The following is a 26,380-nucleotide window of genomic DNA, read 5'->3' as shown; positions in this document are numbered from 1 at the left end:
CAATCTACAAGAGAACCAAGCTGTATTCGTCTGTGGATCAAGAGGCTACTGCACCGGCTTCTGTACCTGAAGTCTCCCTAGTCATCGTTGACCAGACGTCCTACTACCGACAGATCTTCTACCCCCCTTGCTGGCTTACAACCAGTGGGAACCCCTTCCAGTATCTCCCGCTATATTACTAGTGTACCATAGATATAATTCCCTAAGATTCAGGTTGTATAATTACCTCCTGCGTAACCAGAGAATGGACATTCGTTATTGATTTGCCTACGCATACTCCTTTGCCTTACAAGTGCATTCAAAGAATAATGTAAACTATCCTATGTACCTTTTGCTCCATTAAATACTTGATTATACCTTTGACTGGAACCGATTTCAATGTGGGAAGTGTTCATCATATTCATATATCGTGTACTGTATGGCCAGTAATTAAAGTACATAAAGCGGTAGTGGTTTAATGATACCATACTTATCAATACAGTCAGGGAATTGTACCCCTCAGTTACAGTGTGTGTGGCGAGACTCAAGACTCGCGAGCGCCGTATAGCTATGACGTGCATTATTTAGGACAAAGTAAATCCATAGGCTGAATATGATTTATTATCAGCATTTTAGGTCTATTATTTTACATTTCAAAAGCCCCCTCTAGAAAAACGAAGCACAAAAACATAATTCAGAATCTGTGAGGAAGGGAGCTGGCATTTTTTTGCGAGGGCGTGGCCAGTTTATCCAGCTAAATGAACTAAACTCTGCGCTGGAGCAGGTTCAAACTGTTGCCATAGTGATTTAGACAAACGCGCGTCGGGGAACCGAAAAGTCTAGCTTATGTCAAGTTATCCTGAAAATTATCCGGCTAACTCAGTTAGCCAGGTACGAGGAACAGGGCCCTGGTCTTGGTACTCCAGGATGATATAGTGGTGTGTGTGGTGTGTGGTGTGTGTACCAGATCACAGTACTCCAGGATGATGTAGTGGGGCTCAGTCTCCCTGCAGAGGCCCAGCAGACGGACCAGGTTGACGTGGTTAAGTTTGCCGAACATGTCGGCCTCGCGGCGGAAGTCCTGCTGCAGCTGTTGGTCTCTGGTCTGCAGGCTCTTCACCAGAACAACCGTCTCCTCCTCCTCTTCCTCGATGCCCTTGGCCTTGGCCAGGAGAACTTCCCCAAACTCTCCTTTACCTGCACGACACATCTGCCTTTTTAAGTTAAAAAGTCAATTATGTTTTCATGTATTGATTGCCTATATTTTATGTAAAACCCTATATTCAACTATACCAATCTATATTAAACTATACCAATCTATATTCAACTATACCAATATTATATTCAACTATACCAATCTATATTCAACTATACCAATCTATATTAAACTATACCAATCATTAAACTATACCAATCTATATTCAACTATACCAATCTATATTCAACTATACCAATCTATATTCAACTATACCAATCTATATTCAACTATATCAACTATACAAATCTATATTCAACTATACCAATCTATATTCAACTATACCAATATATATATTCAACTATACCAAACAGAACGGCTGTATATTGTACCGAACGAATACAACGGTATGTTAACTCATTGACCGCCGGAGGTCGCTGTGGGCGTATGGCCGCTTGTGCCAGAGCTGTAATGAAATGGGGGTATATGCCGGTGTTTGTAGTGCTGAAACTATATTAAATATTATAGCTATGGATCTAATGACAGTCGATTGTCATTGAGTTTCTTCCGGTCAAGTTGCAAAAAACAGATAATTTTTTCACCAATACATTCCCGTTTTATACCGTGGTGAATATGAGTATAGTTTTAGGGTAGTTCCGTGTAATCCTGGGAAAAGCTGCTAAACAGCGTTTTAGTGCAATTCACTAAACATGTTGCCATTCCTCGCTTGGATCAACAATCAATCTGAAATCAACGCTAGATTATCGGTATTATGTTTCCTCATGCACGCATGAAAGGGGGTGGGGCGGGGGGCCCCTCCGTGCTTTGATCGCTACCAACGGTATACGTTACACACACGCGCGCGCTTCGATCGCAGGGAAATAATTATCGGATCAATGCAAGATTGATAACATATAGTCCTTACCTTGTCTATGATGTACTGCAAAAAGAATAATCCAATTATCTGATCGCCATTCCAAATACTGGTCGCGATCGTGTATCCAGCATTGCACATGAACGGGGGGGGAGGGAGCCTTGTCGATGCATTGTTATAAGCGATTGTCTTGCCGGATTATTTAGACCCCACCCGCACGCCACAGCTCGGCCCAGAAAACAAACCACATAGTTTCAAACGGAGTGCAATAGCGGCCGCAAGGCGTTAGGCGGCGGTATTGGACTTTTGCGATCTCAGACCCATCCCCAGTGATAACACACAGCTGCCTGCATGTTTATGAATGGAAATAGCGAATGAAAGAAATAACGATCCAATAACGAGTTGACTCGTTGTTGGCAGAATTCGATTGGCGGGCTATAATGAGTTGACTCGTTGTTGGCGGCCATTGAGTTAACCACAGCTGTTTTTTTTCACAGTCTAATATAATTATTATTATTTAAAAAAAAAGATTACAAGTCGATTATTAATTTCAATATAGAATATTCGTTGACAGCCCTACAAGTACAATTAGTTACTGCACACTACATCACCCCTGAGTGGAACATGGAAAGCCAAACTTTCCCCCACTGTACCGAAAATCCGTACCGAACCTTGACTTCAAAACCGAGGTACGTACAGTACCGTACCGTGGTTTTTGTGTACCGTTACACCCCAAATCTATATTCAACTATACCAATATATATTCAACTATACCAATCTATATTCAACTATACCAATATATACAGTATTCAACTATACGAATCTCTCCCTCTGCAACTATCTGTCTTTCTCTTCCTACCCAGAGTAGTGATGGTCTGTAAGTCTTCTCGGGGGAAGTGGAGTTTGTCGTTGCCGTGCCCACTGTGTCGTTTCTCTCCTGTTGCCGTGGTAACCATGTTGGTGAGCGCCACCTCTTCCTGGATCTCAGCCATGGTGTGACCATTCTGCTGGACCGCACCGCCTGGCAAACACACCGTGGGAAGAAATCAGAATTATATAGAATAATTATAATCATGACATACAATTTTATTTTCCATTTAACCATTATAAAGAGCCTTGTGTATATACTGTACATAAGATTGTTTACACATCATCATCATCTTCGTTTTATGTCCCTATTGTCACACTACAGTGAGGTTGGACAGGGCGATGACTCCACGCCACTGGGCACGGTTTTGTGCCATGTCTTCATGTATCTCCAGATTCCTCATATCATTTCCCACACATCCCCTCCACGTCTGCTTCGGTCTTCCTCTCTGCCTCCGCCCATCCACAATCATCTCCTCCACCCCTCTCAACATCCCCCCTCCTCCGATCTTCTCACATGTCCAAACCACCTGAGACGTCCATATCTCACCTTGAAATCAATTTCCCTGACCCCACAGATCTCATCCACCCATCCACATTTACACACTTCCCATATATTAGACATTTATCATGTAAACAATTAATCTGGTGTCTAGTTAATAGTCTTCAGGATGTCTAGTAGTAGTATTCAGGGTGTCTAGTTAGTGTCTAGTTAGTAGTCTTCAGGGTGTCTAGTTAGTGTCTAGTAATAGTCTTCAGGGTGTCTAGTTAGTAGTATTCAGGGTGTCTAGTTAATAGTCTTCAGAGTGACTAGTTTGTGTCTAGTTAGTAGTCTTCAGCGTGTCTAGTTGGTGTCTAGTTAGTAGTATTCAGGGTGTCTAGTTAGTGTCTAGTTAATAGTCTTCAGAGTGACTAGTTTGTGTCTAGTTAGTAGTCTTCAGCGTGTCTAGTTGGTGTCTAGTTAGTAGTATTCTGGGTGTCTAGTTAGTGTCTAGTTAGTAGTCTTCAGAGTGTCTAGTTAGTAGTCTTTTGAGTGTACTATTGTACTACTAGTTAGTACTATTTGGATTTTGCTACTTGCTAATGAACCATTTCAGCCACATAGCTCACGTTAGTAGCAGGTCAGTATCAAGTTGATATCAGGTTAGTAGCAGGTCAGTATCAGGTTGATATCAGGTTAGTAGCAGGTCAGTATCAGGTTGATATCAGGTTAGTAGCAGGTCAGTATCAGGTTGATATCAGGTTGATATCAGGTTAGTAGCAGGTCAGTATCAGGTTGATATCAGGTTAGTAGCAGGTAAGTATCAGTATCATGATCATGTTAGTGTTACGTGCAGAAGACATTATGAGCAGAAACTAAATAAATACTTATGAGTGAGTTCATTATTTCCTTAATTAAAATAGTTCACTGAAACAATTATCACAAAAGAAAGAAATCTGCACCTCTGGTTTCTATAAACTCGTCATGCAATATCCAAGACAGACCCAAGATGGCAGCAGATACAGATGAAGCCTTTAGTTTTCATGGACGCCTTGCCGCGACGCGCGCACAGTGATGATCACGTCGTTGGAATTAATTGGGAACCCAGGCTGCTGTTCTGTTTTATGCCGCCAGGAGGCGCAAAGTCATTAGACGGACGCTACAACGTCCTACAGTATATACTGTATAACGATCTGTATATGTTTTGTTGTCTAAAATAAATACCATACCATATGTCTACAGGCATATATGTGAATAGGCGTTCTAAACCTTTAAATTACAATGACGGCTAATTGCTTAGGAATGCTGAACAATGATCCGCGTTTATGCAGGAATGGAATTTAACTATGGTTACCTGGAACAAAACAACAAGCCGACGTACGTCAAAGCGGTAAAGCGGTTGTGTAAACACGCAATGTTGCTGAATAAAATAATTAACCAGTTAAAATCGAATGGAGCAGTCAATGTGTATATTGTGTATATATAATGGATCTATTTTGTCTGGTACCGTGGTGTAACGGTTAATGCTCATACCTCTCAAGCGGACGACCCCGGTTTGAATCCCAGCCATTCTGATATATATATTTTTTTATTGTTTATAAAATGAAATTGCCCGCAACGATGTGCATAATACAATAGTAATAATATATAATAAGAATCCAACCAATAGAGCGACATTGTGCAATAAACAAGTAAACAAAGTAGGGCATATCGGTATTTGTACATGAGTTATTCTCGAAGTCAACTTCTTGTCTGTTGTTGCTACGCAACTTCAGCGTGGGGAGAATCTGTTCAGTCTGGTACAGTACATTGTGTACGCTTCATTTAGTGGAGAAACGGATCGTTAAAGCGGCAATTTAAAGACTTTCAAGCGGAATTTTCTTCAGTCCTTCATAATGCCAAAGAGCTGCTGTGTTACGCATTGTACTAATGAAAAAAAAAATACCCAAATCTGCAGTTTTATATAATACCCGTCGAGGAATCACGGAGGGAAAAGTGGCTGGCAGCTACAGTATCAAGAGGGCACACGTAGATGCAGACGGGAGAGTCGACCAAAGCAGACCCTGGTCCCCCAAGTCAAATTCTACGTATGTCTGCTCTACCCATTTCATAACAGGTGAGAATAAGGAAAAAATATTTATATAGTAAATTAAGTTGTATTGGCTGTGAGGCTGTAAACAGCAGATGTTAGCTGCTAGCTGATTGATTGATTAGCTAGCAGTCTCTAGCTACTTCCCCATAATAGTCCATTCTCAGTGTAGCCTACATGCCTTTTTCATTTTTATATGTTACTAGTATACTATTTATCAATCACATTCAGTGTTGTTGTCCTTGCTCTAAGAGACTGCTAGCTACTTCCCCATAATAGTCCATTCTCAGTGTAGCCTACATGCCTTTTTCATTTTTATATGTTACTAGTATACTATTTATCAATCACATTCAGTGTTGTCCTTGCTCTAAGGACTTGTTATTGAATAGTCGTATTGCTTGTAATATACATGTCATATGTATATACTCTGTCAGGATCTATGGGTAACAGTACTGTATATTTGCATATCATATTATGTCACAAATGTAACAGTACTATATACCTGTATGTCATGTATGTCCCTATGCCATAAATGTCATGATGTCATGTATGTTGTGTATGTCATAAATGTCACTATGAATTGAAAATGGGGGACCCTGATGTAAACAAGACAAACGTCTTTCTCTGGTCTGCATCCCCTTAACAATTGTGTGTATTGAGCCGTACTGTATTGTACCCATTCTGCAATCTGTTAATAACGTTTTCATTCATTCATTCATTCATTCAGGAGCAAAGGTCAATGACCAAACACACCCAGACTACATACCATCTGTATTCCCTTCAACATCACAGTCTACACCATCTACGTCAACGAACATCAGTCGCCATGAGCGGCGTGCAAAAAGGAGAGGGATGCAGCCAAGGAGGATGGTGACCAACAGAGAACCAAGGTCGAGTCAAGCTCCTTGACCGCTTCATCTGTGGACAGCAACGACACCAAATGCAAGATGATGACAGGTGTTACCTGGCCAGTGCTTCAGCACTTGTTTTCTTTCTTGCACACAGAGAAGACAAGGAGCACCATAATCTCACCCATAGATCAGCTATTTATCACCCTTGTCAAACTGCGTCACGACATGTCCTTTGACCTCATCTCCCACATCAGAGGTGTGTCAAAGGCAACAGTCATCAAAGTGTTCTGGACCTGGATAGACCTGATGTACGTCAAGCTTGACTTCTTGATTAAATGGCAGGACAGGGATCACATATTCTCAACCATCCCCCCAGTATTCAAAACAAAGTTTCCTCGTCTCACATCGATCATAGATTGTTTTGAAATTTTCATCGATGCACCCAGAACTCTTAAAGCTCGTGCTCAGTGCTATTCCTCCTACAAACGCCACGCCACAGTGAAAGTGTTCATATCGTGCAGCCCAGTGGGTCACATTAACTTCGTGTCCCAGGCCTGGGGAGGCAGAGCCTCAGATATCCATATTGTCAGGGAGTGTGGATTTATAAACCCTGCGCTGCACATGCCCGGGGATCAGATCTGTTTGCGGTGCACAACTAATTCGACCCCCATTTACGAGGAACAAGAAGCAGCTGTCTGCAGAGGAGGTGGAGAGAGCCCGTAAAATCTCATCAGTGCGGATCCACATTGAGAGGGTGATTGGACTAGTCAAGAACCGATACACAATACTAAAGGGTCCAGTTCCAATTCGCTGTGTTCAGAGTCTAGCAGGTGAAGCCAATCGTGATCAATACAGCAGCATCGACAAGATCATCCGAGTCTGTGCTGCTTTGGTGAATCTGGGAGACAGCATTGTTCTCAAGGATTAGAGAGACATTTGTGATTGACCTGTGATACAGTCCACATTACAGTTCTACTTTTGTTTTGATGTGAAAAGTGATGCTGCATAAGAGGACTGCACTTAGCACTGACTGAGAAAGTACATATTACACGCCTGCTGAATCTCCAGATTTTTGGCACATTGGACAATATTGGACATTAATAAATTAAATGTAATGAACTGACATGAAAGAAGTAAAACGTTAGAAGTAAAACATTTTAAAAATGGGGATTCGAACGCGGGTCGTCCGCGTGAGAGGTATAAGGACTAGCCATGAGACCACGGCGCCAGATAAATAAAATATCCATTATATATCCTCCAATGAATGAACAAAAAGCCGGCGCGTTGGGCAGTTGTCACCAGCTGTATGAGAGCGACAGGTCTTAACGGTTTAATTATTTTATTCAGCGACATTGCGTACACAAACTTATTGTTAACAAGAAGCATTACACTAACGCTTTCTTCTGATGAAATTAAAGGACAAGAGAGCCATACGTCGGCCGTCTAATGAAGTTAGATTTGACACGTTTTAATATATACACTTTGACTGCTGAATTTACAAGTTTAACTTATTCATTCTTTAATTCAGCAACATTCTAATCGTGCAGTCTGTAGACATACTGTAGGACGTTGTAGCATCCTACTGTATGAATGAAGTCACCAGCTGTAATGGAACTGAATGGAACTCGAGCTTCCAATTAATGAACAAAAAGTCGGCGCGTCGGGCAGTTGTCACCAGCTGTATGAGAGCGCCCCCGCTGGTCATTGTTACCATTAACCATGCCCAAACGGCCCCCTAACAGTGGTTCCAGGACTAATCCTGGCTGTATCTGTACATTATAATTTCCCCCACAATGCTCTGCATGCTCTGAACCTGATTTTCAAAATATGAAACTTATATTTGTGTCAACCGGACATAGTGGATTCAGTGTTTCATCAGCCATTTCAACAGCAGCTACGCTCCATTCTACAATAGAAGAGGCTGGTTGAGGATTGGCTGTCTCCATTCTACAATAGAAGAGGCTGGTTGAGGATTGGCTGTCTCCATTCTACAATAGAAGAGGCTGGTTGAGGATTGGCTGTCTCCATTCTACAATACACTCAATACAACAATACAATACAACACTCTCCCCAGCACACCTCAGATCCTAAACCCACACAATGACACAGTAATGTGTCCAGGTAATGGCACAGAGAAGGTATTTAGCTTCTGTGACATTATGTTCTGAATGACAGAGGCTGTTTAGATTAGATTCGATTCAAATGTATTGTCATTATACAGCACAGTACAGTACAATGGAAATAAGTACATGTTTAACACATTGAGTGCCAACGACGAGATTAGTCGTGCTAACTCGCCATGCATTGAGTGCCAATGACGAGTTTTCTCGTCCTTTAATCGTTATTTCTTTTATTAGCGATATCCATTCATTTTTCATCCATCCAGGCTGACGTTATCATTGTGAATGGGTCTGAGCTCGAAAAGGGCAAATACCGCCGCCTATCGTCTCCCGGATGGTAATGCACATCATTGGATTGGATTGGGTGGGCATGTGCATCAGAAAAAAAATCCGGTCCGGGGTTTTCCCATCTCTGGCAAGCAGTATCGTGTTATCACATTCACTGGCGAGGCTCGGAGCAGCGTCGATTATGTGTTTTGGTGCTATAACGTTGGATCAATAAACATGATCAATATTTGGAATGGCAATCAGGAATCTTTTTGCAGAACATCTGATGTGAGGTAAGGACTCTATTTGACCAGTATTGGGTTAATCAGATGTTTTTTTCTCAGCCATTGCAGCGTGTCTGTGTGTGTGTGTATGACGTTAGCGCTGACCAGGTCATGGATAATAGATTTTTCAGCCCGCTTCTCTAGCGTGCATAAGTACACATATACTATCGATAATCTAGCGTTTATTTGAAAACGATTTATAAATCAGCCGAAAAATGACAACATGTTTTGTGTATTCCACTAAAGAGCTATTATTGCGGAATTTCTCTGGAATTACTAGAACTCTCCAAAACTATACTCGTATTCAAAACGGTATAAAACGGAAATGTACCAATGAAAAAACAATCCGTTTCGTACATGTTGACTGCAAGCAAGTCATTGATAAGCGAGGGGTGTTTTAGACCCAAAGCCATAATTTAAGATCTAGTTTAAGCCTTCGTAAAATGTCCCCGATCTCCCATTGACTTCAGTGTTGGCACTCTAGCCCATATGGTCAAAGGGGCGTTTCATCCTGTTGATGAAAAGCAGGAAGAATGTTTACATGATCTGGAAGAGAGGCATCAAGCAAAACACACAGAAATGAAAAATTAAATGTTTAGCTTATTACGAGCCCTTGGTAACAGTTATCGCTTGCGTTTTCAGTCAATTGTGGTGCAGTATTTATTAAGTTTCAACCTTTTACACATGGAAATATTGATAAATGATGTTTGTATTTGTATTTACACACCTACTGTACACCCCCAGAGTGTAGGACGGGTCAGTGACTCTGAAGACAACTAACTAGACCAGCCTCGACACCCCAGCCTAACCCCAGCCTAACCCCAACCATAGCCCAATCTGACACCCAGCCTAACCCCAGCCTAACCCCAACCATAGCCCAACCATAACCCCAACCATAGCCCAATCTGACACCCCAGTCTAACCCCAACCTGACGCTCCAGTCATACCGTTGACACTCCAGCCTAACCCCAGCCTAACCCTAGCCTAATCCAATCTGACAGTCATACCGTTGAGATGCTCCAGTTCTGGCTCCTCCCCCTCCTGACCCTCCTGACCCTTCCGGAGCCTCTTGGCGTTGCGTCTCTTCTTGCAGTAAAACATGAGGCCCAGGACGATGATGATGTAGGCCACCGCTGCGCCCACCGACAGCCCGATGGTCTGGATCATCTTATAGGGAGCCTTGTCGTCTTCCCCGTCATGAATCTGGACTGGTTTCTCTGTTGGGGGGACAGATAGGCATGGTATTACGTGGCTGGTTTGAATGCAGGAGTGTCTATTGGTGTAAATATTAGATAGATATATAGATAAGATAAGATATTCCTTTATTGAGCCCCTTGGGGAAATCCAGGCATCATAGCAGCATGGGGGAGGGGGGAGAGGAGGTACAGGTAGTAGAATACATGGTACAGGTGACATAATTATAGTACAGTGGAGAAGTAAAAATAAAATAGAATAAAAAAGCAGTGTAAACAATATAACAAATCAATATAATTAACTCTGGACATGTGCATATGGGCAATGAGGGTATGTATGCCCTCTCAATTATATTTGCCCTACAATAAATAATTACAATATATAATCTAATAATCCAATAATCTGAATCTAATCTTATAATCTAAAAAAAACAAAATGCTAAAATGCTAAATGCTAAATATATGCAATATATAACATAATAATCCAATAATATAAATCTAATCTAATATATAATCTAAAAATGCTAAATGCTAAATATATGATCTGATGAAGTATTCAGATAAGGTGCATAAGGTAGTATATTGTCCTTTTAGGTGGGAGTTGGCTACTACAGTAGGTTCCTAGTAGTTGGATGTCTGGCAGCAGTCCCACTGTTGTGGAGCCGGATGGCCGCTGGAGGTAGAGATACATTTTGTAAAATGTAAAGAGTAAACTCCACTCCCTAGCTCCATCTAGAGGATGAACACACCATCGCCTTTTACCTTATTTTCACTAAATACACAAAAGTCACTTCCAAAACCTGTTCTGTTCCATATGTGTAATGTAACAGAGAGGCGGACTCTGGTAGCAGCAGCCTCGTCATCATCACAGGGGGGTAACGGAGTAGCTCTGCCTGAAGCCTAGTAAGCCTCACATCTCTCTTGACCTGAAGACTAACATCTCTCTTGACCTGAAGCCTAATATATCTCTTGACCTGAAGACTAATATCTCTCTTGACCTGAAGCCTAGTAAGACTAACATCTCTCTTGACCTGAAGCCTAGTAAGACTAACATCTCTCTTGACCTGAAGACTAATATCTCTCTTGACCTGAAGCCTAGTAAGACTAACATCTCTATTGGCCTGAAGCCTAATATCTCTCTTGGCCTGAAGCCTAGTAGACTAATATCTCTCTTGGCCTGAAGCCTAGTAGACTAATATCGCTCTTGACCTGAAGCCTAGTAAGACTAATATATCTCTTGGCCTGAAGCCTGGTAAGACTAACATCTCTCTTGGCCTGAAGCCTAATATCTATCTTGGCCTGAAGCCTAGTAGACTAATATCTCTCTTGGCCTGAAGCCTAATATCTCTCTTGGCCTGAAGCCTAGTAGACTAATATCTCTCTTGGCCTGAAGCCTAATATCTCTCTTGGCCTGAAGCCTAATATCTCTCTTGACCTGAAGCCTAGTAAGCCTAATATCTCTCTTGACCTGAAGCCTAGTAAGCCTAATATCTCTCTTGACCTGAAGCCTAGTAAGCCTAATATCTCTTGACCTGAAGCCTAATAAGACTAATATCTCCCCTATCCTGCACTGTCTCTGCTGAGTGTGCCTGATCATATTATTATCATTATTATTATTCCCTCTACTATTATTATTATTTCTCTACTAAAATGTTGCCTACTTCAATACCTGTTGCACGCATGGCCATCTTTGTTGGGGGCGGGGAGGTCTTTCATTAAATGATCTATCTATCTATCTATCTATCTATCTATCTATCTACTGTATCTATCTATCTACTGCAGGGGTGGCCAACCCACGGCTTGCGAGCCGCATGCGGCTCTTTGCCTGTCAATGTGCGGCTCTTCCATCCATAAAAAAACAAAAACAAAACATTTTCTTTACTTTTTTTTATGCCACATAAGGACGTAGAATAAACATTTAAAAAAAATTAAATGGTCCATTTGCATGTTCTTGGTATCTGAATCTAGGGACATAATGGATCAGTGTCAGAAATAGTGTGTATGTTACTAGGCTTGAGTAAATTGTAATGAACTAAAGGAGAATATCAATTCTATTTAAAAAGAAATAAAATTATCGTTGACTGTGAATAACACCATGCTAAAATTGACCAGACCTGAAAAATCTAAGCAAATGAATAAAGGGAAGATGATTAAACAGAAGGTTTTATAGATACAGTACTGAATTCTGCCATCTTTTTTATAATGTACATTTCTCCACCATTTTTCATCGTATTGCAACACCGTTTTTTGCAAGACGTTCACAGAAAGGTAGAGAAACTAACTGCGTTCTGTTTTATGGCAATAACGTTCAGGTTTGTGGGAGATAATCCCAAAAAATAAGAGAAATAAAAAAGTAAATCCAGAAGTCAGATGATTGACAGGGGCTGGTGTGAGCTGGGTAGGGTAGTTTTTCGAAATTCGAAAGCCCTGAGTCTCTTCCTTCAAAAGACTACACTCACTTTTGGCTGTGCCACTTCCTCCTGTCAATATGCGCCGGTTCCCGACTCAATGCCCTGAGATTTCTATAATCGTATATTTCACTAATAACAGTTAAAATAATTGGTAAACAAACGTAATGCTGACAATATAAACTTTTACTGTATATCTCGGGCTTAAGAGGTTAACCCTGTGAGGCCCAAATTAAAAAGACATTAGCAACTTCAGAGGCCAGAGGGTGGGACGTATAAACACATTTACTATCAAATAGCATTGTGAGGCTGAACAACAAGACCAATTGACTATACATGTGCTTACATTTTTTTAAATAAACATTCTTTTTTTAAATGGCTAAAAGTAGGGATGTCCGATATTATCGGCCTACCGATATTATCGGCCGATATTGGCATTAAAATGTGATATCGGAAAATATCGGTATCGGTTTAAAAAAAATTAAATACTTTTATTTTATTTTTTACATTTGATTTAACCTTTATTTACCCAGGCAAGCAAGTAAGAACAGATTCAGATTTTATGCATATATCGGTATCAGTTGATATCGGTATTGGAAATTAAGAGTTGGACAATATCGGTATATCGGTATCGGTAAAAAAGCCAATATCGAGCATCCCTAGCTAAAAGTGATTTTGTAATTTTGCAACCGTGGGTCTCACAGGGTACTTTTAACCCTGTGAGGCCCAAATAAAAAAGACATTAAGGCCAGAGGGTGAGACCTATAAACACATGAAGGGTGCTGTGACTGAAAAAAAAGGTTGAGAAACGCTGGTATATGGTGTGGCTCTTTGTGGTACCACAGTAATTTTTGTGGCTCTTAGTCTCTGACTGGTTGGCCACCCCTGATCTACTGTATCTATCTATCTATCTATCTATCTATCTATCTATCTATCTATCTATCTATCTATCTATCTATCTATCTATCTATCTACCTATCTACCTCAAAGGAACACAAGGGTTAATTTGGGAGCGTTATGTTCCAGTCGAGACACAGTCAGTGTGTTCCAGTCAGTGAGCCTACAGTCAGGTCTGTCTACAGTCAGTGTCTTCCAGTCAGCTCTGAGCCAGGCTGGGCCTGATGTCCGCATGATGATAAGGAGGATGACAGGGAGGAAGGTCCTTGTGACCTGTGACCTCAGGCCTGCTGTGTCTAACTGTGTTTAATAAAGTACAATAAAAGTCACAGTCTGGATTATTTGTATTTGTGTGTCGTTCACACATACGTGTAAGTGCAAATGCATGCACAGAGTGTGTGTGTACATCCATGTGTGTGTGTGTGTGTACATCCATGTGTGTGTGTGTACATCCATGTGTGTGTGTGTACATACGTGTGTGTGTGTGTGTGTGTGTGTGTGTGTGTGTGTGTGTGTGTGTGTGTGTGTGTGTGTGTGTGTGTGTGTTGACCCACCCACTACATAGAGCTGTGCCACACGGTCTTTGATGCTGCAGCTGTTTCCAGACATACAGGTGTATTTGCCCGTGTCATCAGTAGTGACATCACTGATCACCAGAGAGCCATTGGCCATCTTCTGAAATCTGGGAGAGACAAGCATTAAGACACGGATGGACTATTAATACATGGATGGACCATTAATACATGGATGAACCATTAAGACATGGATGAACCATTAAGACATGGATGAACCATTAAGACACGGATGAACCATTAACACACGGATGGACTATTAATACATGGATGAACCATTAAGACATGGATGAACCATTAAGACATGGATGAACCATTAAGATATGGATGAACCATTAAGACATGGATGAACCATTAAGACATGGATGAACCATTAATACATGGATGAACCACTAACACTTTAGTTGCCAAAGGACGGGTTTAGGCGTCCTTCCCCGCCATGCTCAAGTTGCCGAAGACGCCGTAACTCGTCTTTGATATCAATATTTCAAAAATCTGTGATCGGAATCATATTTCCTTTCCGGGGCCCTGAGACACAAGTGTGATCTCCTCTCAATCCTCTAGCGGTTCAAGACCGCCATCTGGTGGCCGATCGGCAGATCGAAAAAACGGATGTTACCTTTAACCCGGCAGGACTCACTCCATATGTGGTCCGGGCACTCGCTAATGTTAGAGAGACTCAGTCTTCACACAGTGAACATCGATCGCTGCAAATAACTCGAAAAAACAACATGATTTGGACGTATATATTATTACAACCTGGAAATGGACCGGGTATTTCAACATCCCATAATGGAAAACTGTCTACCCCACGCTGATCGCCCAACGGCCCGCGGAGACTGGGGTGAGTTTTAGCGTGTAATATTACCGTGTTCGACACTAACTGCTATGATGAACATTTGACCCACATTAGATGAATGGTAAAACGTTGCCCATGGAATTATAAACGATCCCCCGCCCATCCGGTCAATATCAGATGATACGTAGAAACTTCTAGAAGTACGTCCAATTGAAATTTTTTATCTCGCACAGATTCCTACCAAACTGTATTTCATCATCAATATAATGTATTTGGGGCTATAAATCACGTTCTGGAGAAAGCTGCAGAAAGAGATGAAAACATACTTATACTTTAGATCATATTTTAGTATGAATATGTGAATGAAAAAGTTTAACGTTGCTACACCATGAACAATACATATAGGACCTTGAATGGGTCCTAATAATGGCAATCTAGCAATAGAATTTAAAAAGTTATAGCCCTGCAAAGAAGGGGAACTTCTCCATGTTAAATAGAGTTGGCAACGGATGGTATATCATGAATTTAACCTTAGGCAATCAAAGTGTTAATACATGGATGAACCATTAAGACAGGGATGAACCATTATGGCATGGATGAACCATTAATACATGGATGAACCATTAAGACATGGATGAACCATTAATACATGGATGAACCATTATGGCATGGATGAACCATTATGGCATGGATGAACTATTAATACATGGATGAACCATTAATACATGGATGAACCATTATGGCATGGATACATGGATGGATTGTAGACGTGGTATTAAAGTGCAATGTGGTATTATAGTGTAATAAGGTATTATAATATAGCTGTGATATTATAGTATAGAATAGAATAGAATAGACTTTTAATTGTCATTGCACAGTATACAACGAAATTTCAGGGGAGCTCCCACAGACCGTAGTACATAATACATACATGAACACATAACACATAACACTGTACATAACAGAATATTTTAAATAATAAAGTGCATAATGGGTGGTAATCAAAGATTATCAAGTGCAGTGGTAAGTGCATGGTGCACGTGAGGGGACAGTCAATGAGTGTTTAACAGTCTAACTGCTTGGGGGAAAAAGCTGTTCTTAAATCGTGTACTCTTAGCATGTATTGACCGGTATCTCCTCCCTGAGGGAAGGAGCTGAAAGAGGTGATGTGCTGGGTGCGACTGGTCCTTGATGATACATTTGGAGCGGTGGAGGCAGCGGGAGGTGAAGACGGAGGTGATGTTTGGTAGAGGAGTCCCGACGATCCTGCCTGCCGCCTTCACCACCCTCTGTAGAGCCTCTTGCTCTGCCTTTGTGCAGCTGGAGAACCACACAGACACACCGTAGGTCAGCACACTCTCAACCGCACAATGGTAAAAGTTGACAAGGAGATTTCGTGGCAGGCCAGCCTGCTTCAGCTTCCTTAGGTAGTATAGGCGTTGCTGAGCTTTTCCGATCACTGAGGCGGTGTTGGTGCTCCAAGACAGGGTCTCACTCACACTGAGACCCAGGAACTTGAACTCAGTGACCCTCTCCACTACTTCGTTGTTGATGAGCAGAGGGGAGTGGTCAGGCCTTGATCTTCTAAAATCCACTATAATCTCTCTTGTTTTCTTTATATTGAGCGCCAGGTTGTTATTATCACACCAGACTATAAGGTCCTCCACCTCCCTCCTGTAGGCAGACTCATTGTTGTTTGTTATGAGACCCACAACTGTGGTATCGTCTGCGAACTTGATGATGTATATAGTGTTATTATAGCATAAATGTGGTATTATAGTATATAGTGGTGTTATAGTATATAGTGGTGTTATAGTATATAGTGGTGTTATAGTATAGATGTGGTATTATAGTATATAGTGTTATTATAGTATATAGTGGTATTATAGTATATAGTGGTATTTTAGTATAGTGTTATTATAGTATAGATGTGGTGTTATAGTATATAGTGTTATTATAGTATATAGTGTTATTATAGTATAGATGTGGTGTTATAGTATATAGTGTTATTATAGTATATATGTGGTGTTATAGTATATAGTGTTATTATAGTATAGATGTGGTGTTATAGTATATAGTGTTATAGTAATAGTGTTATTATAGTATATAGATGTTTCAAGTTTCAAGTTCAAGTTTCTTTATTAGTTGTCATAGAAATACAGAATACTTTTATATGAAATGCTTCTTTCCGTTTTGCTCCTGAGAGTGTGCTATATAAAAGGATAAGTATAAAAAGTATAATATAATAAGTATAGAATAGAAAGTCAAGTACGTAAACAAGTGTAAACAAAACAAAAATGTTCAATATACATATATACAATGTGTATGTGTATGTGTACAAAGTTCAATGTGGAGCAGGAACTTGGTCTCATAATAACCCCAAGGAGATCGAGACGACACCCCGCCATAGTCCTAACAGACCTTGACTACGCGGACGACATCAGCCTGCTTTCTGACCACGTGGAGCAGGCACAGGAACTCCTGTGCAGAGTGGAGACGGAGTGCACCAAGGTTGGCCTTAGGCTAAATGCCAATGCAGGAGGCTCTGCTCTAAAGGAAGTCGGTGATTTCAAATACCTGGGCTCGTGGGTCAACTCGTCCGAGCAAGACCTTAAAGTGAGGAAGGCGCTTGCGTGGAGGGCTCTGAACGGCATGACCAGTGTGTGGAAATCCAACCTCCCCCGTCAAATCAAGCTCAACTTCTTTCATGCAACAGTTGAATCTGTCCTTTTGTATAGCAGTGAATGCTGGACCTTGAAGCCCACCCTGCAGAAGTCCTTGGATGGGTGCTACACCAGAATGATGCGTGTGGTGCTCAACATCAACAGGGATGAGCATGTCACTAATGCAAACTTGTATGGGGGGGGTGCTAAGGGTGAGCGAGAAAGTGGCAGTCAGGAGAATGAGGCTGGCAGCTTACTGCCAGAGACATCATGAGATGCCAACCAGCAAACTTGTGCTGTGGGAACCAACACATGGGCATCGATCACGAGGACGTCCCACATTAACCTACGTGGACGTACTCAGGAGAGATGCGGGAACAGAATGCACCGGCGAGCTAGCCAGATGCATGGAGGATCGGGATGACTGGAAGCACCGATGGAGGGCCCGTCCGAGGACGACCTAGATAGATAGATATACAGTGCAGAGTAGAGAAAGGTAACGGAGTTCCCATATACAGTACAATGCAGGAATGTGATGAGGTACAACTTAGCTTGTGGTGCCACCTTGTGGTGGTGAGGTGCAATGAGGTATAAGTTGAGTTGTGCAAATCTCAACAAAAAAATATACAAATATACCAATATACCAATACATATAAAGTGTGTTAAAGTGTCTAAAGTGGGTGCTACAGTGAGTTGTTTATTAAAGTGAGTGTGTACGTGTGGATGTGTGTGCTGTGAGTGTATTTGATGGTTTGTTACATAGTGTTATTTTCATTGATTGTCATTGAGCATCCTGATGGCCTGGGGATAGAAGCTCCTTCTGAGTCTCTCTGTGCTTGCCATGAGACTCCGGTATCGCTTGCCTGACCGCAGCAGTTCAAAGAGGCAGTTGTTTGGGTGGCTAGAGTCTTATTCTCTTAGCCTTACTTTTGCAACGCTTGTTGTAAATGTCTTGGAGAGTGGGAAGCCCACCTCCAATTGTGCGTTCGGCTGAAAGGGCCACTCTCTGTAGTCTGCTGCGGTCTTGTGCGGTGCTATTCCCAAACCAGGAGGTGATATTGCCTGTCAGGATGCTCTCTATTGTGCAAGAGTAGAAGTTCTTAAGTATCTTCTGACTCACGTTGAACCTCCTTAGGCACCTAAGGAAGTAGAGGCGCTGTCGTGCTTTCTTCACTACACTGTCAATGTGTGTGGTCCATGTCAAGTCCACGGATATGTGGACTCCGAGGTGCCCCATCGATGCTGAGGGCGTTGTAGTCCCTGACCCCCAACCTCCTAAAGTCCCTTTTGTTTTGCTGACTTTCAGGGAGAGGCTGTTCTCCTGGCACCATCCCGCCAGAACCGCTACCTCTTCCAGGAAGGCCCTCTCGTCGTTTGCAGAGATCAGGCCCACCACTACTGTGTCGTCAGCAAATTTGATGATTGTGTTGTTGTTCCGCTGTGCCACACAGTGCTGGATACATATCCAGGATATGTGCTGGACCCGCTGCAGTTCGCGTACAGAGCCAACAGATCCACAGAGGTTGCCGTGAACATGGCTCTGCACTATATGCTGGAACATCTGGACTGCGCAGGCAACTATGTCAGGATCTTGTATGTGGACTTCAGCTCGGCCTTCAACACCATCCTTCTACCCATCCTGGAGCACCAGCTATCCCTGCTGCAGGTGCCGGCCTCCACTCGCAGGTGGATTACCGACTTCCTGTCCAACAGGTCTCAGCGGGTGAGGCTGGGGAAGAGCATTTACAGCTCTAGGTCCACCAGCATCGGTTCCCCACAGGGCTGCGTCCTGTCCCCACTACTGTTCTCCCTGTACACCAACAGCTGTGCCTCTCTCCACCCCTCGGTCAAACTCCTGAAATTCGCTGACGACACCACCCTGGTGGGTCTCATCTCCAGGGGGGACGAGTCGGCCTACAGGAGGGAGATCGAGAGGCTGCAGAGCTGGTGCAGCTGCAACAACCTGGAGCTCAATGCTCAGAAGACAGTGGAGATGGTAGTGGACTTCAGGAAGAAAGCAGCCCTGCCCCCTCCCATCATACTGGGAGGCACTCAGGTGGCCTCCGTGGAGTCATGCCGATTCCTTGGCATGACCATCTCCCGGGATTTGAAATGGGAGCTCAACATCACGGGCCTGCTCAAAAAGGCCCAGGGGAGGATGTTCTTCCTCCGGCAGTTGAACAAATACAAACTGCCGAGGACCATGATGGCCCAATTCTACACGGCCATCATTGAGTCCATCCTCACCCACTCCATCATCTCCTGGTTCCCTGCTGCAGCGGCAAAAGATCTCGCCAAGCTGCAGCGGGTGATTCGCTCCGCGGAGAGGGTGATCGGCTGTCCCCTGCCCTCCCTCAGGTCCCTGCACGACTCCAGGGCGCTGAAGAGGGCGAGGAAGATCATGGCCGACCCCTCCCACCCCGGTCACAGCCTTTTCACCCTGCTCCCCTCTGGGAGAAGGCTGAGGATCCCAAAGGCTGTGAAAGCTCGTCACAGACTGAGCTTCTTCCCCTCAGCCGCCAGGCTGATCAATGCCTCAGGTCCCGCCCCCTCCCCCCCCCCCCCCCTCTGCCCCCAAGTGACACTGGCACAATGACACTGACTGCACTGCACTAGTCCTTACTGGAACTCTGCACTTTACACACTTTATATATATAAAACATTATTGACAAACACTGGAACATACTCAAATGTGACCCTCTTTTAAAAAACATTTCTTCATTACCACCAAGATTTTGTTTTAAAAGGGGAAAAAACATAAGGGACGCTGTAGTCAATTCTATGTATAAATCCCCTGTAGTAAGTCACTCTAACTGGCTAACAGAGCTGTGTGGTAACCATCCATGTGGTCGATGTACCCATTGTTCAAACACTATGAAAACAAAAGTTTTCTACCATCCACAGTCTGGGCAAGAATATAAAATAAGGGACCTTATTAATTGCAACACCACTCATGTGATATACATGCTGAAATGCCCCTGTGGTAAGGTCTATGTTGGACAAACAAAACGAAATTTGAAGGTGCGAATAGCAGAACACAAGGCAGCCATTAGGAACAACAATATGGATTATGCCATTGCGAGACACTATAAGGAGAGAGATCATGGTTCCACAGCCTCTCTAAGGTTCATTGGAATCGAAAGAGTCACCCTACCACCGAGGGGCGGTAATATAGTAAAGCTTCTCTTACAAAGGGAAGCGTACTGGATTTTTACTTTGAATTCTGTAGAACCCCATGGTCTAAATGAATCCCTCAAGCTGAATCCATTTTTGTAATCCGTTCTGTGTAACCTATATGGGTGTGGTTTTAAGTCTGTTTTAAACTATTTATCAGGTCTAATGACCTAGGTATTTGTCACTTCTCTCATATTGCTTTATTATATATAATTTTCAAAAATGAGTCTGTGTATGTATGTGGTCTCTAGGCATTTCTATACATAAAAGTGATATGTATCCTACAAAATGATAAAATTAAATGTGATAATTGAGTAGCCAATGGGCTTGATATGTTACGATTTGTCACTTCTCTCATTTTGTATTATATAATTTTCAAAAATGAGTGTGTATATATGTGGTCTCTATGCATCATTTTTATACTAAGAGTTATATGCATTACATCCTGCAAAATCATCAAATTAAATGTGATAATTGAGTAGCCAATGGGCTTGATGTATTACGATGTGGGGTGGAGTATGCTATACATAATGATGATCATTGATGACACCTGCTGCATAGCACCTGAGGAAGCGACAGCGAAACGCGTTGTGCAAACAATAAGCAAAAACGAGTCCTGTGGAGTGTGCGGTCCCTTCTTTCCCTTGAAGGTTTTCTCCTTTTAGTTATATATATATATATATATATATATATATATATATATGTATTTAAATGATTAATCCTCCACTGCACTGTTCTTTGTCCTGTGTCTGTGTTGGTGTTTGTCGTTACTGTGAAAAAAGAAATGAAAAATGCATACACTGTAATGCTGCAACAATTACCAATGTGTTTTTACACAAATGGCTTAATAAAGGAATCTGAATCCGAGTAGAGGAGGGGACTCAGAACACAGCCCTGGGGGGCCCCTATGTTGAGGGTGATGGATGAGGAGGTGCAGTTGCCTGCTCTCACCACCTGGGGTCTGCCCATCAGGAAGTCCAAGTCATGGCAGAGGTCATAGTTCAAGCACAGGTCCCTGAGCTTGGCTATGAGTTTGGAGGGGACTATGGTATTGAATGCTGAGCTGTAGTCGATGAATAGCATTCTCACATAGTCATCATCACATAATTCTCACCTCTTGTCCAGGTGTGATGCTGCCGTGTGCAGCACATGGGCTATGACGTCCTCCGTGGACCTGTTGGGGCGATATGCTAATTGCAGGGGGTCCAGGTTGATGGGGAGGGAGGAACAGATGTAGCCCTTCACTAGCTTCTCAAAGCACTTGCCACCGGAGGTGAGCGCTACAGGGCGGTAGTCGTTGACTTTTTTTTGGGTACAGGATTAATGGTGGACTTATTCAGACAGGTGGGGATGACAGCCTGTTCTAAGGACAGGTTAAATATGTCAGTGAATACTGGGGCCAATTGGTCGGCACAGACTTTTAGGACGTGGCCGGGGATACCGTCCAGTCCTGCTGCCTTCCTGATATTCACTTTCTTAAAGGTCCTCCTCAACTCATGTTCTGTTATCCTGAACACTGAGTCTCCATCGGCAGTGCAGTGGTTTGTAGGCTGGTGTTGTTATTCACAGCCTCAAACCTCGCATAGAAGGTATTGAGATCCTGAGGTCTACTGTAAATCAAATCAAATCAAATGTATTTGTAAGGCCCGACAACACACGTCAATGTCCCCATGGGCCAGACACGTCTTCTTTAAACAAGTCAAGAAGAAACATCACAGGGGCGGCTGGGTAGCGCAGTGGAGAATGCACTCGCCTACCACCGCAGAGACTCTGAGATCGAATCCAGCTGTCAGCGGTACCACCGGCATGGTCAGTCGTCCCTACTAACACAATTGGCAGTTTTAGCTGAAATGAAGCGGCTGGCTGACTCCACATGTATCGGAGGAGGCATGTGGTAGTTCTACACCCTCCCTAGGCCGACAGTGGGACAATGTGCGCAACGACCAGGAAGGGAATTGGCATAACGACTAAATTGGGATGGGAGCAAAAAATACAGAAAAAGTTAAAAGAAATAAAAAATAAGAAACATCACAATAAATCAAGAACAAAACAAAAACACCATAAAGTAATTTTTTTTTAAATAAATCCAACACTCCCAGACATGAAGGTAAGGAAAAACTCACTAAAACCTAGCAATAGGAAAAAATGCACCACAGGCAATGTGGAGGAGAGAAACCTCAGAAGGGCCATTCAAGGGGGGATCTCCCTTCTTAGATGTCGGTGATAATAGTGTTGCAATAAAACAGGCAAAACAGTTGGTAAGAAGGGCGGTCAGGTGGCGTAGCGGAGATTGCGCTCGTCACCAACGCAGGAGATGCTGGGTTCGAGCCCAGCTCTCGGCGTTGCTACCAGCTTGGCTGGTCGTTCATACTAATTGGCAGTATTAGGGGGTGGGAAGCTGGTGGGTGGGAATCTGGCGTTGTGGACAGCGACGCCTACAGGTCAGGTCTCGGCGCTTGCTCAGCAGGGGCAGGAATGAGAGTCCTCGCTGCCAAGTGAGGCAGTCGCCGCACGTATCGGAGGAAGCGTGCGATCGGCTTCGGGACGCCCTTGTACCGACTCGTAGGAGAACATGCGTACAACAACCAGGTAGGGGAGGGGGGGAATTGGCACAACGACTAAATTGGGACGGAGAGAAAAGCAGAGAAAAATTGGAGAAAGAGAAGGTTAAAAAAAAATTATAATAAAAAGTTGGTAAGCATGCACTCATAAGTGTAATGAAACACCGATAAGTGCATGCAAAAGCAACTGAACATTTAGAAGAAGAAAAAATAGAGCTGATGGCGGAACTGTACCTTCTGTTCTTGTTGGTGTCCAGGAGCTTGTCCTTGACCATCCACTGGACATGAGGTTCAGGATCACCTGAGGCCTGGCAGTGCAAGATGGCCGTGTGTCCCTGATACACCGTGGTGTTCTCTGGCTCCAGCTTAAAACGGATGTACACTACGCACGCACGCACGCACGCACGCACGCACGCACACGCACACGCACACGCACACGCACACGCACACACACACACACACACACACACACACACACACGATTGTCAAAGCAATACACACAGTTCAAACGAGGTGGAGAAGGGTTTCTTGTTTGTAAACACAATACGTTTGAGCCAATCAGCAACACCTGCTGAATCATGTGACTGAGTTGCCCCCTGACCTGCGCTGAGCTGCAGGTACAACAGGGCTCTATGGAGAAACCATGACACTCCCCTGACTAAAGGTATAATGGAGCTCTATGGAGAAACCATGACACTACCCTGACTAAAGGTATAATGGAGCTCTATGGAGAAACCATGGCACTCCATGACTAAAGGTATAATGGAGCTCTATGGAGAAACCATGACACTCCCCTGACTAAAGGTATAATGGAGCTCTATGGAGAAACCATGGCACTACCCTGACTAAAGGTATAATGGAGCTCGATGGAGAAACCATGGCACTCCCCTGACTAAAGGTATAATGGAGCTCTATGGAGAAACCATGACACTCCCCTGACTAAAGGTATAATGGAGCTCTATGGAGAAACCATGGCACTCCCCTGACTAAAGGTATAATGGAGCTCTATGGAGAAACCATGACACTCCCCTGACTAAAGGTATAATGGAGCTCTATGGAGAAACCATGGCACTCCCCTGACTAATGATATAATGGAGCTCTATGGAGAAACCATGACACTCCCCTGACTAAAGGTATAATGGAGCTCTATGGAGAAACCATGACACTCCCCTGACTAAAGGTATAATGGAGCTCTATGGAGAAACCATGACACTCCCCTGACTAAGGTATAATGGAGCTCTATGGAGAAACCATGACACTCCATGACTAAAGGTATAATGGAGCTCTATGGAGAAACCATGGCACTCCCCTGACTAAAGGTATAATGGAGCTCTATGGAGAAACCATGACACTCCCCTGACTAAAGATATAATGGAGCTCTATGGAGAAAACATGGCACTCCCCTGACTAAAGGTATAATGGAGCTCTATGGAGAAACCATGGCACTCCCTGACTAGAAGTATAATGGAGCTCTATGGAGAAACCATGGCACTCCATGACTAAAGGTATAATGGAGCTCTATGGAGAAACCATGGCACTCCCCTGACTAAAAGTATAATGGAGCTCTATGGAGAAACCATGGCACTCCCCTGACTAAAAGTATAATGGAGCTCTATGGAGAAACCATGGCACTCCCTGACTAAAAGTATAATGGAGCTCTATGGAGAAGCCATGGCACTCCCTGACTAAAAGTATAATGGAGCTCTATGGAGAAATCATGGCACTCCCCTGACTTAAAGTATAATGGAGCTCTATGGAGAAACCATGGCACTCCCGACTAAAAGTATAATGGAGCTCTATGGAGAAACCATGGCACTCCCCAGACTAAAAGTATAAAAAAATATATTAAAAAAATTACTATAATCTTAATTTTTCTTTTGCATTCGACTAAGAGGTTGGCAGTCGACTACGACTAATTCCGATCGATTAGACGACTAGTCGAGGTCAGCCCTAGTAAAAACACAACAGCAATGACCACTTCTTATCAAAAGAGGATCTTAGGGATTATTAGTATTACCAAGTTAAACTCTCTCCCTCTAACGTGTGTCTGTGGTTCCAGTGTGGCTCCTTTACCTGCTACAGTGAGAGAAACCAGAGCTCGTATCTCCCCCTGCAGGCCGTTGGAGGCGATGCAGGTGTAGTTCCCGGCATCGCTGCGGGTGACCTTGGTGAAGTGAAGCTGGCCGTCCTTCTGGTCCACATGAGGAGGTAGCTCACCTCCGTCTGCAGGGGGCGACAGAGACACACGGGGAGGAAGGACTGGTTGTTAATGAGAACTCATTTTTAATCAAGTTGTGTTCATGAAATGCTGCAGAACACCAAACCCTTTCACTACCACACTAAAGAAGGTTAACCCTTTACTGTAGTGTGATAGTAAAGGGTTAACCTTATCTATTGTCACAGTGAAAGGGTTAACCATTTGGTAGTGCGGTAGTGAAATGGTTAAGGGGGAGCACCACACTGTACTCAAAAAACTGAGCGCCCTCCAACCTAACAAGGCCACTGGCCATGACAACATCCCCTCCAAATTCCTCAGAGACTCAGCAGCCGCCATCACCCCAGTCATCACACACATAATAAACCTCTCCATAAAACAGGGACACGTCACCAAGGACTTCAAAATTGCGAGAGAGACCCCTCTGCACAAAAAAGGCAGTAAATTAGACCCAGGCAACTACCGCCCTGTTTCTATCCTTACCTCCATCTCGAAAGTCATGGAAAAAATTTTATACGAACAGGTCGAAAAATACCTCGCGGAAAAAAATCTAATCTACGAATTCCAATCTGGCTTCAGAACATCCCACTCCACTGACACATGCCTTCTCTATTTAAACGACCACATCAAACAAGAGGTGGATGTGAGCAAATACTGCGGCATGGTCATGCTGGACCTACAAAAGGCCTTCGACACTGTCAATCACACCATTCTGATTGACAAGCTAAAAGCAATTGGTTGATAGTCTATCAGTGAGCTGGATGCAATCCTACCTGGAGGGGAGAGAGCAGATGGTGGAGGTAAACGGTACCCTATCCCCCCCCCCTCACAGTAAGCTGTGGTGTTCCACAATGAAGCATACTAGGTCCGCTACTGTTCCTAATTTATGCA

The 26,380-nt window shown here is 43.2% G+C and overlaps 1 protein-coding gene across 2 annotated transcripts in view; it reads right to left on the bottom strand.

The window, feature by feature from the left end:
- Positions 1–26,380, bottom strand: part of ptk7b (protein tyrosine kinase 7b) — a 345,893-nt gene that overhangs the window by 20,114 nt on the left and 299,399 nt on the right. Inside the window, exons 11-16 of one of the 2 annotated variants that reach the window (XM_084320932.1) lie at positions 25,348–25,497; positions 23,509–23,656; positions 14,060–14,187; positions 10,015–10,224; positions 2,908–3,069; positions 944–1,176 (exon numbers count right to left, since the gene is read on the bottom strand). In XM_084320932.1, coding sequence (XP_084177058.1) covers positions 944–1,176; positions 2,908–3,069; positions 10,015–10,224; positions 14,060–14,187; positions 23,509–23,656; positions 25,348–25,497 — 1,031 coding nt within the window. The remainder of the gene's footprint in view (positions 1–943; positions 1,177–2,907; positions 3,070–10,014; positions 10,225–14,059; positions 14,188–23,508; positions 23,657–25,347; positions 25,498–26,380) is intronic. The other variant, XM_084320933.1, reaches the window with a different exon arrangement.

Source organism: Notolepis coatsorum (assembly GCF_963971535.1).
Source record: "Notolepis coatsorum genome assembly, chromosome: 8".
NCBI lineage: Eukaryota > Metazoa > Chordata > Actinopteri > Aulopiformes > Paralepididae > Notolepis > Notolepis coatsorum.
This window is presented reverse-complemented; position numbering and strand designations above follow the sequence as displayed.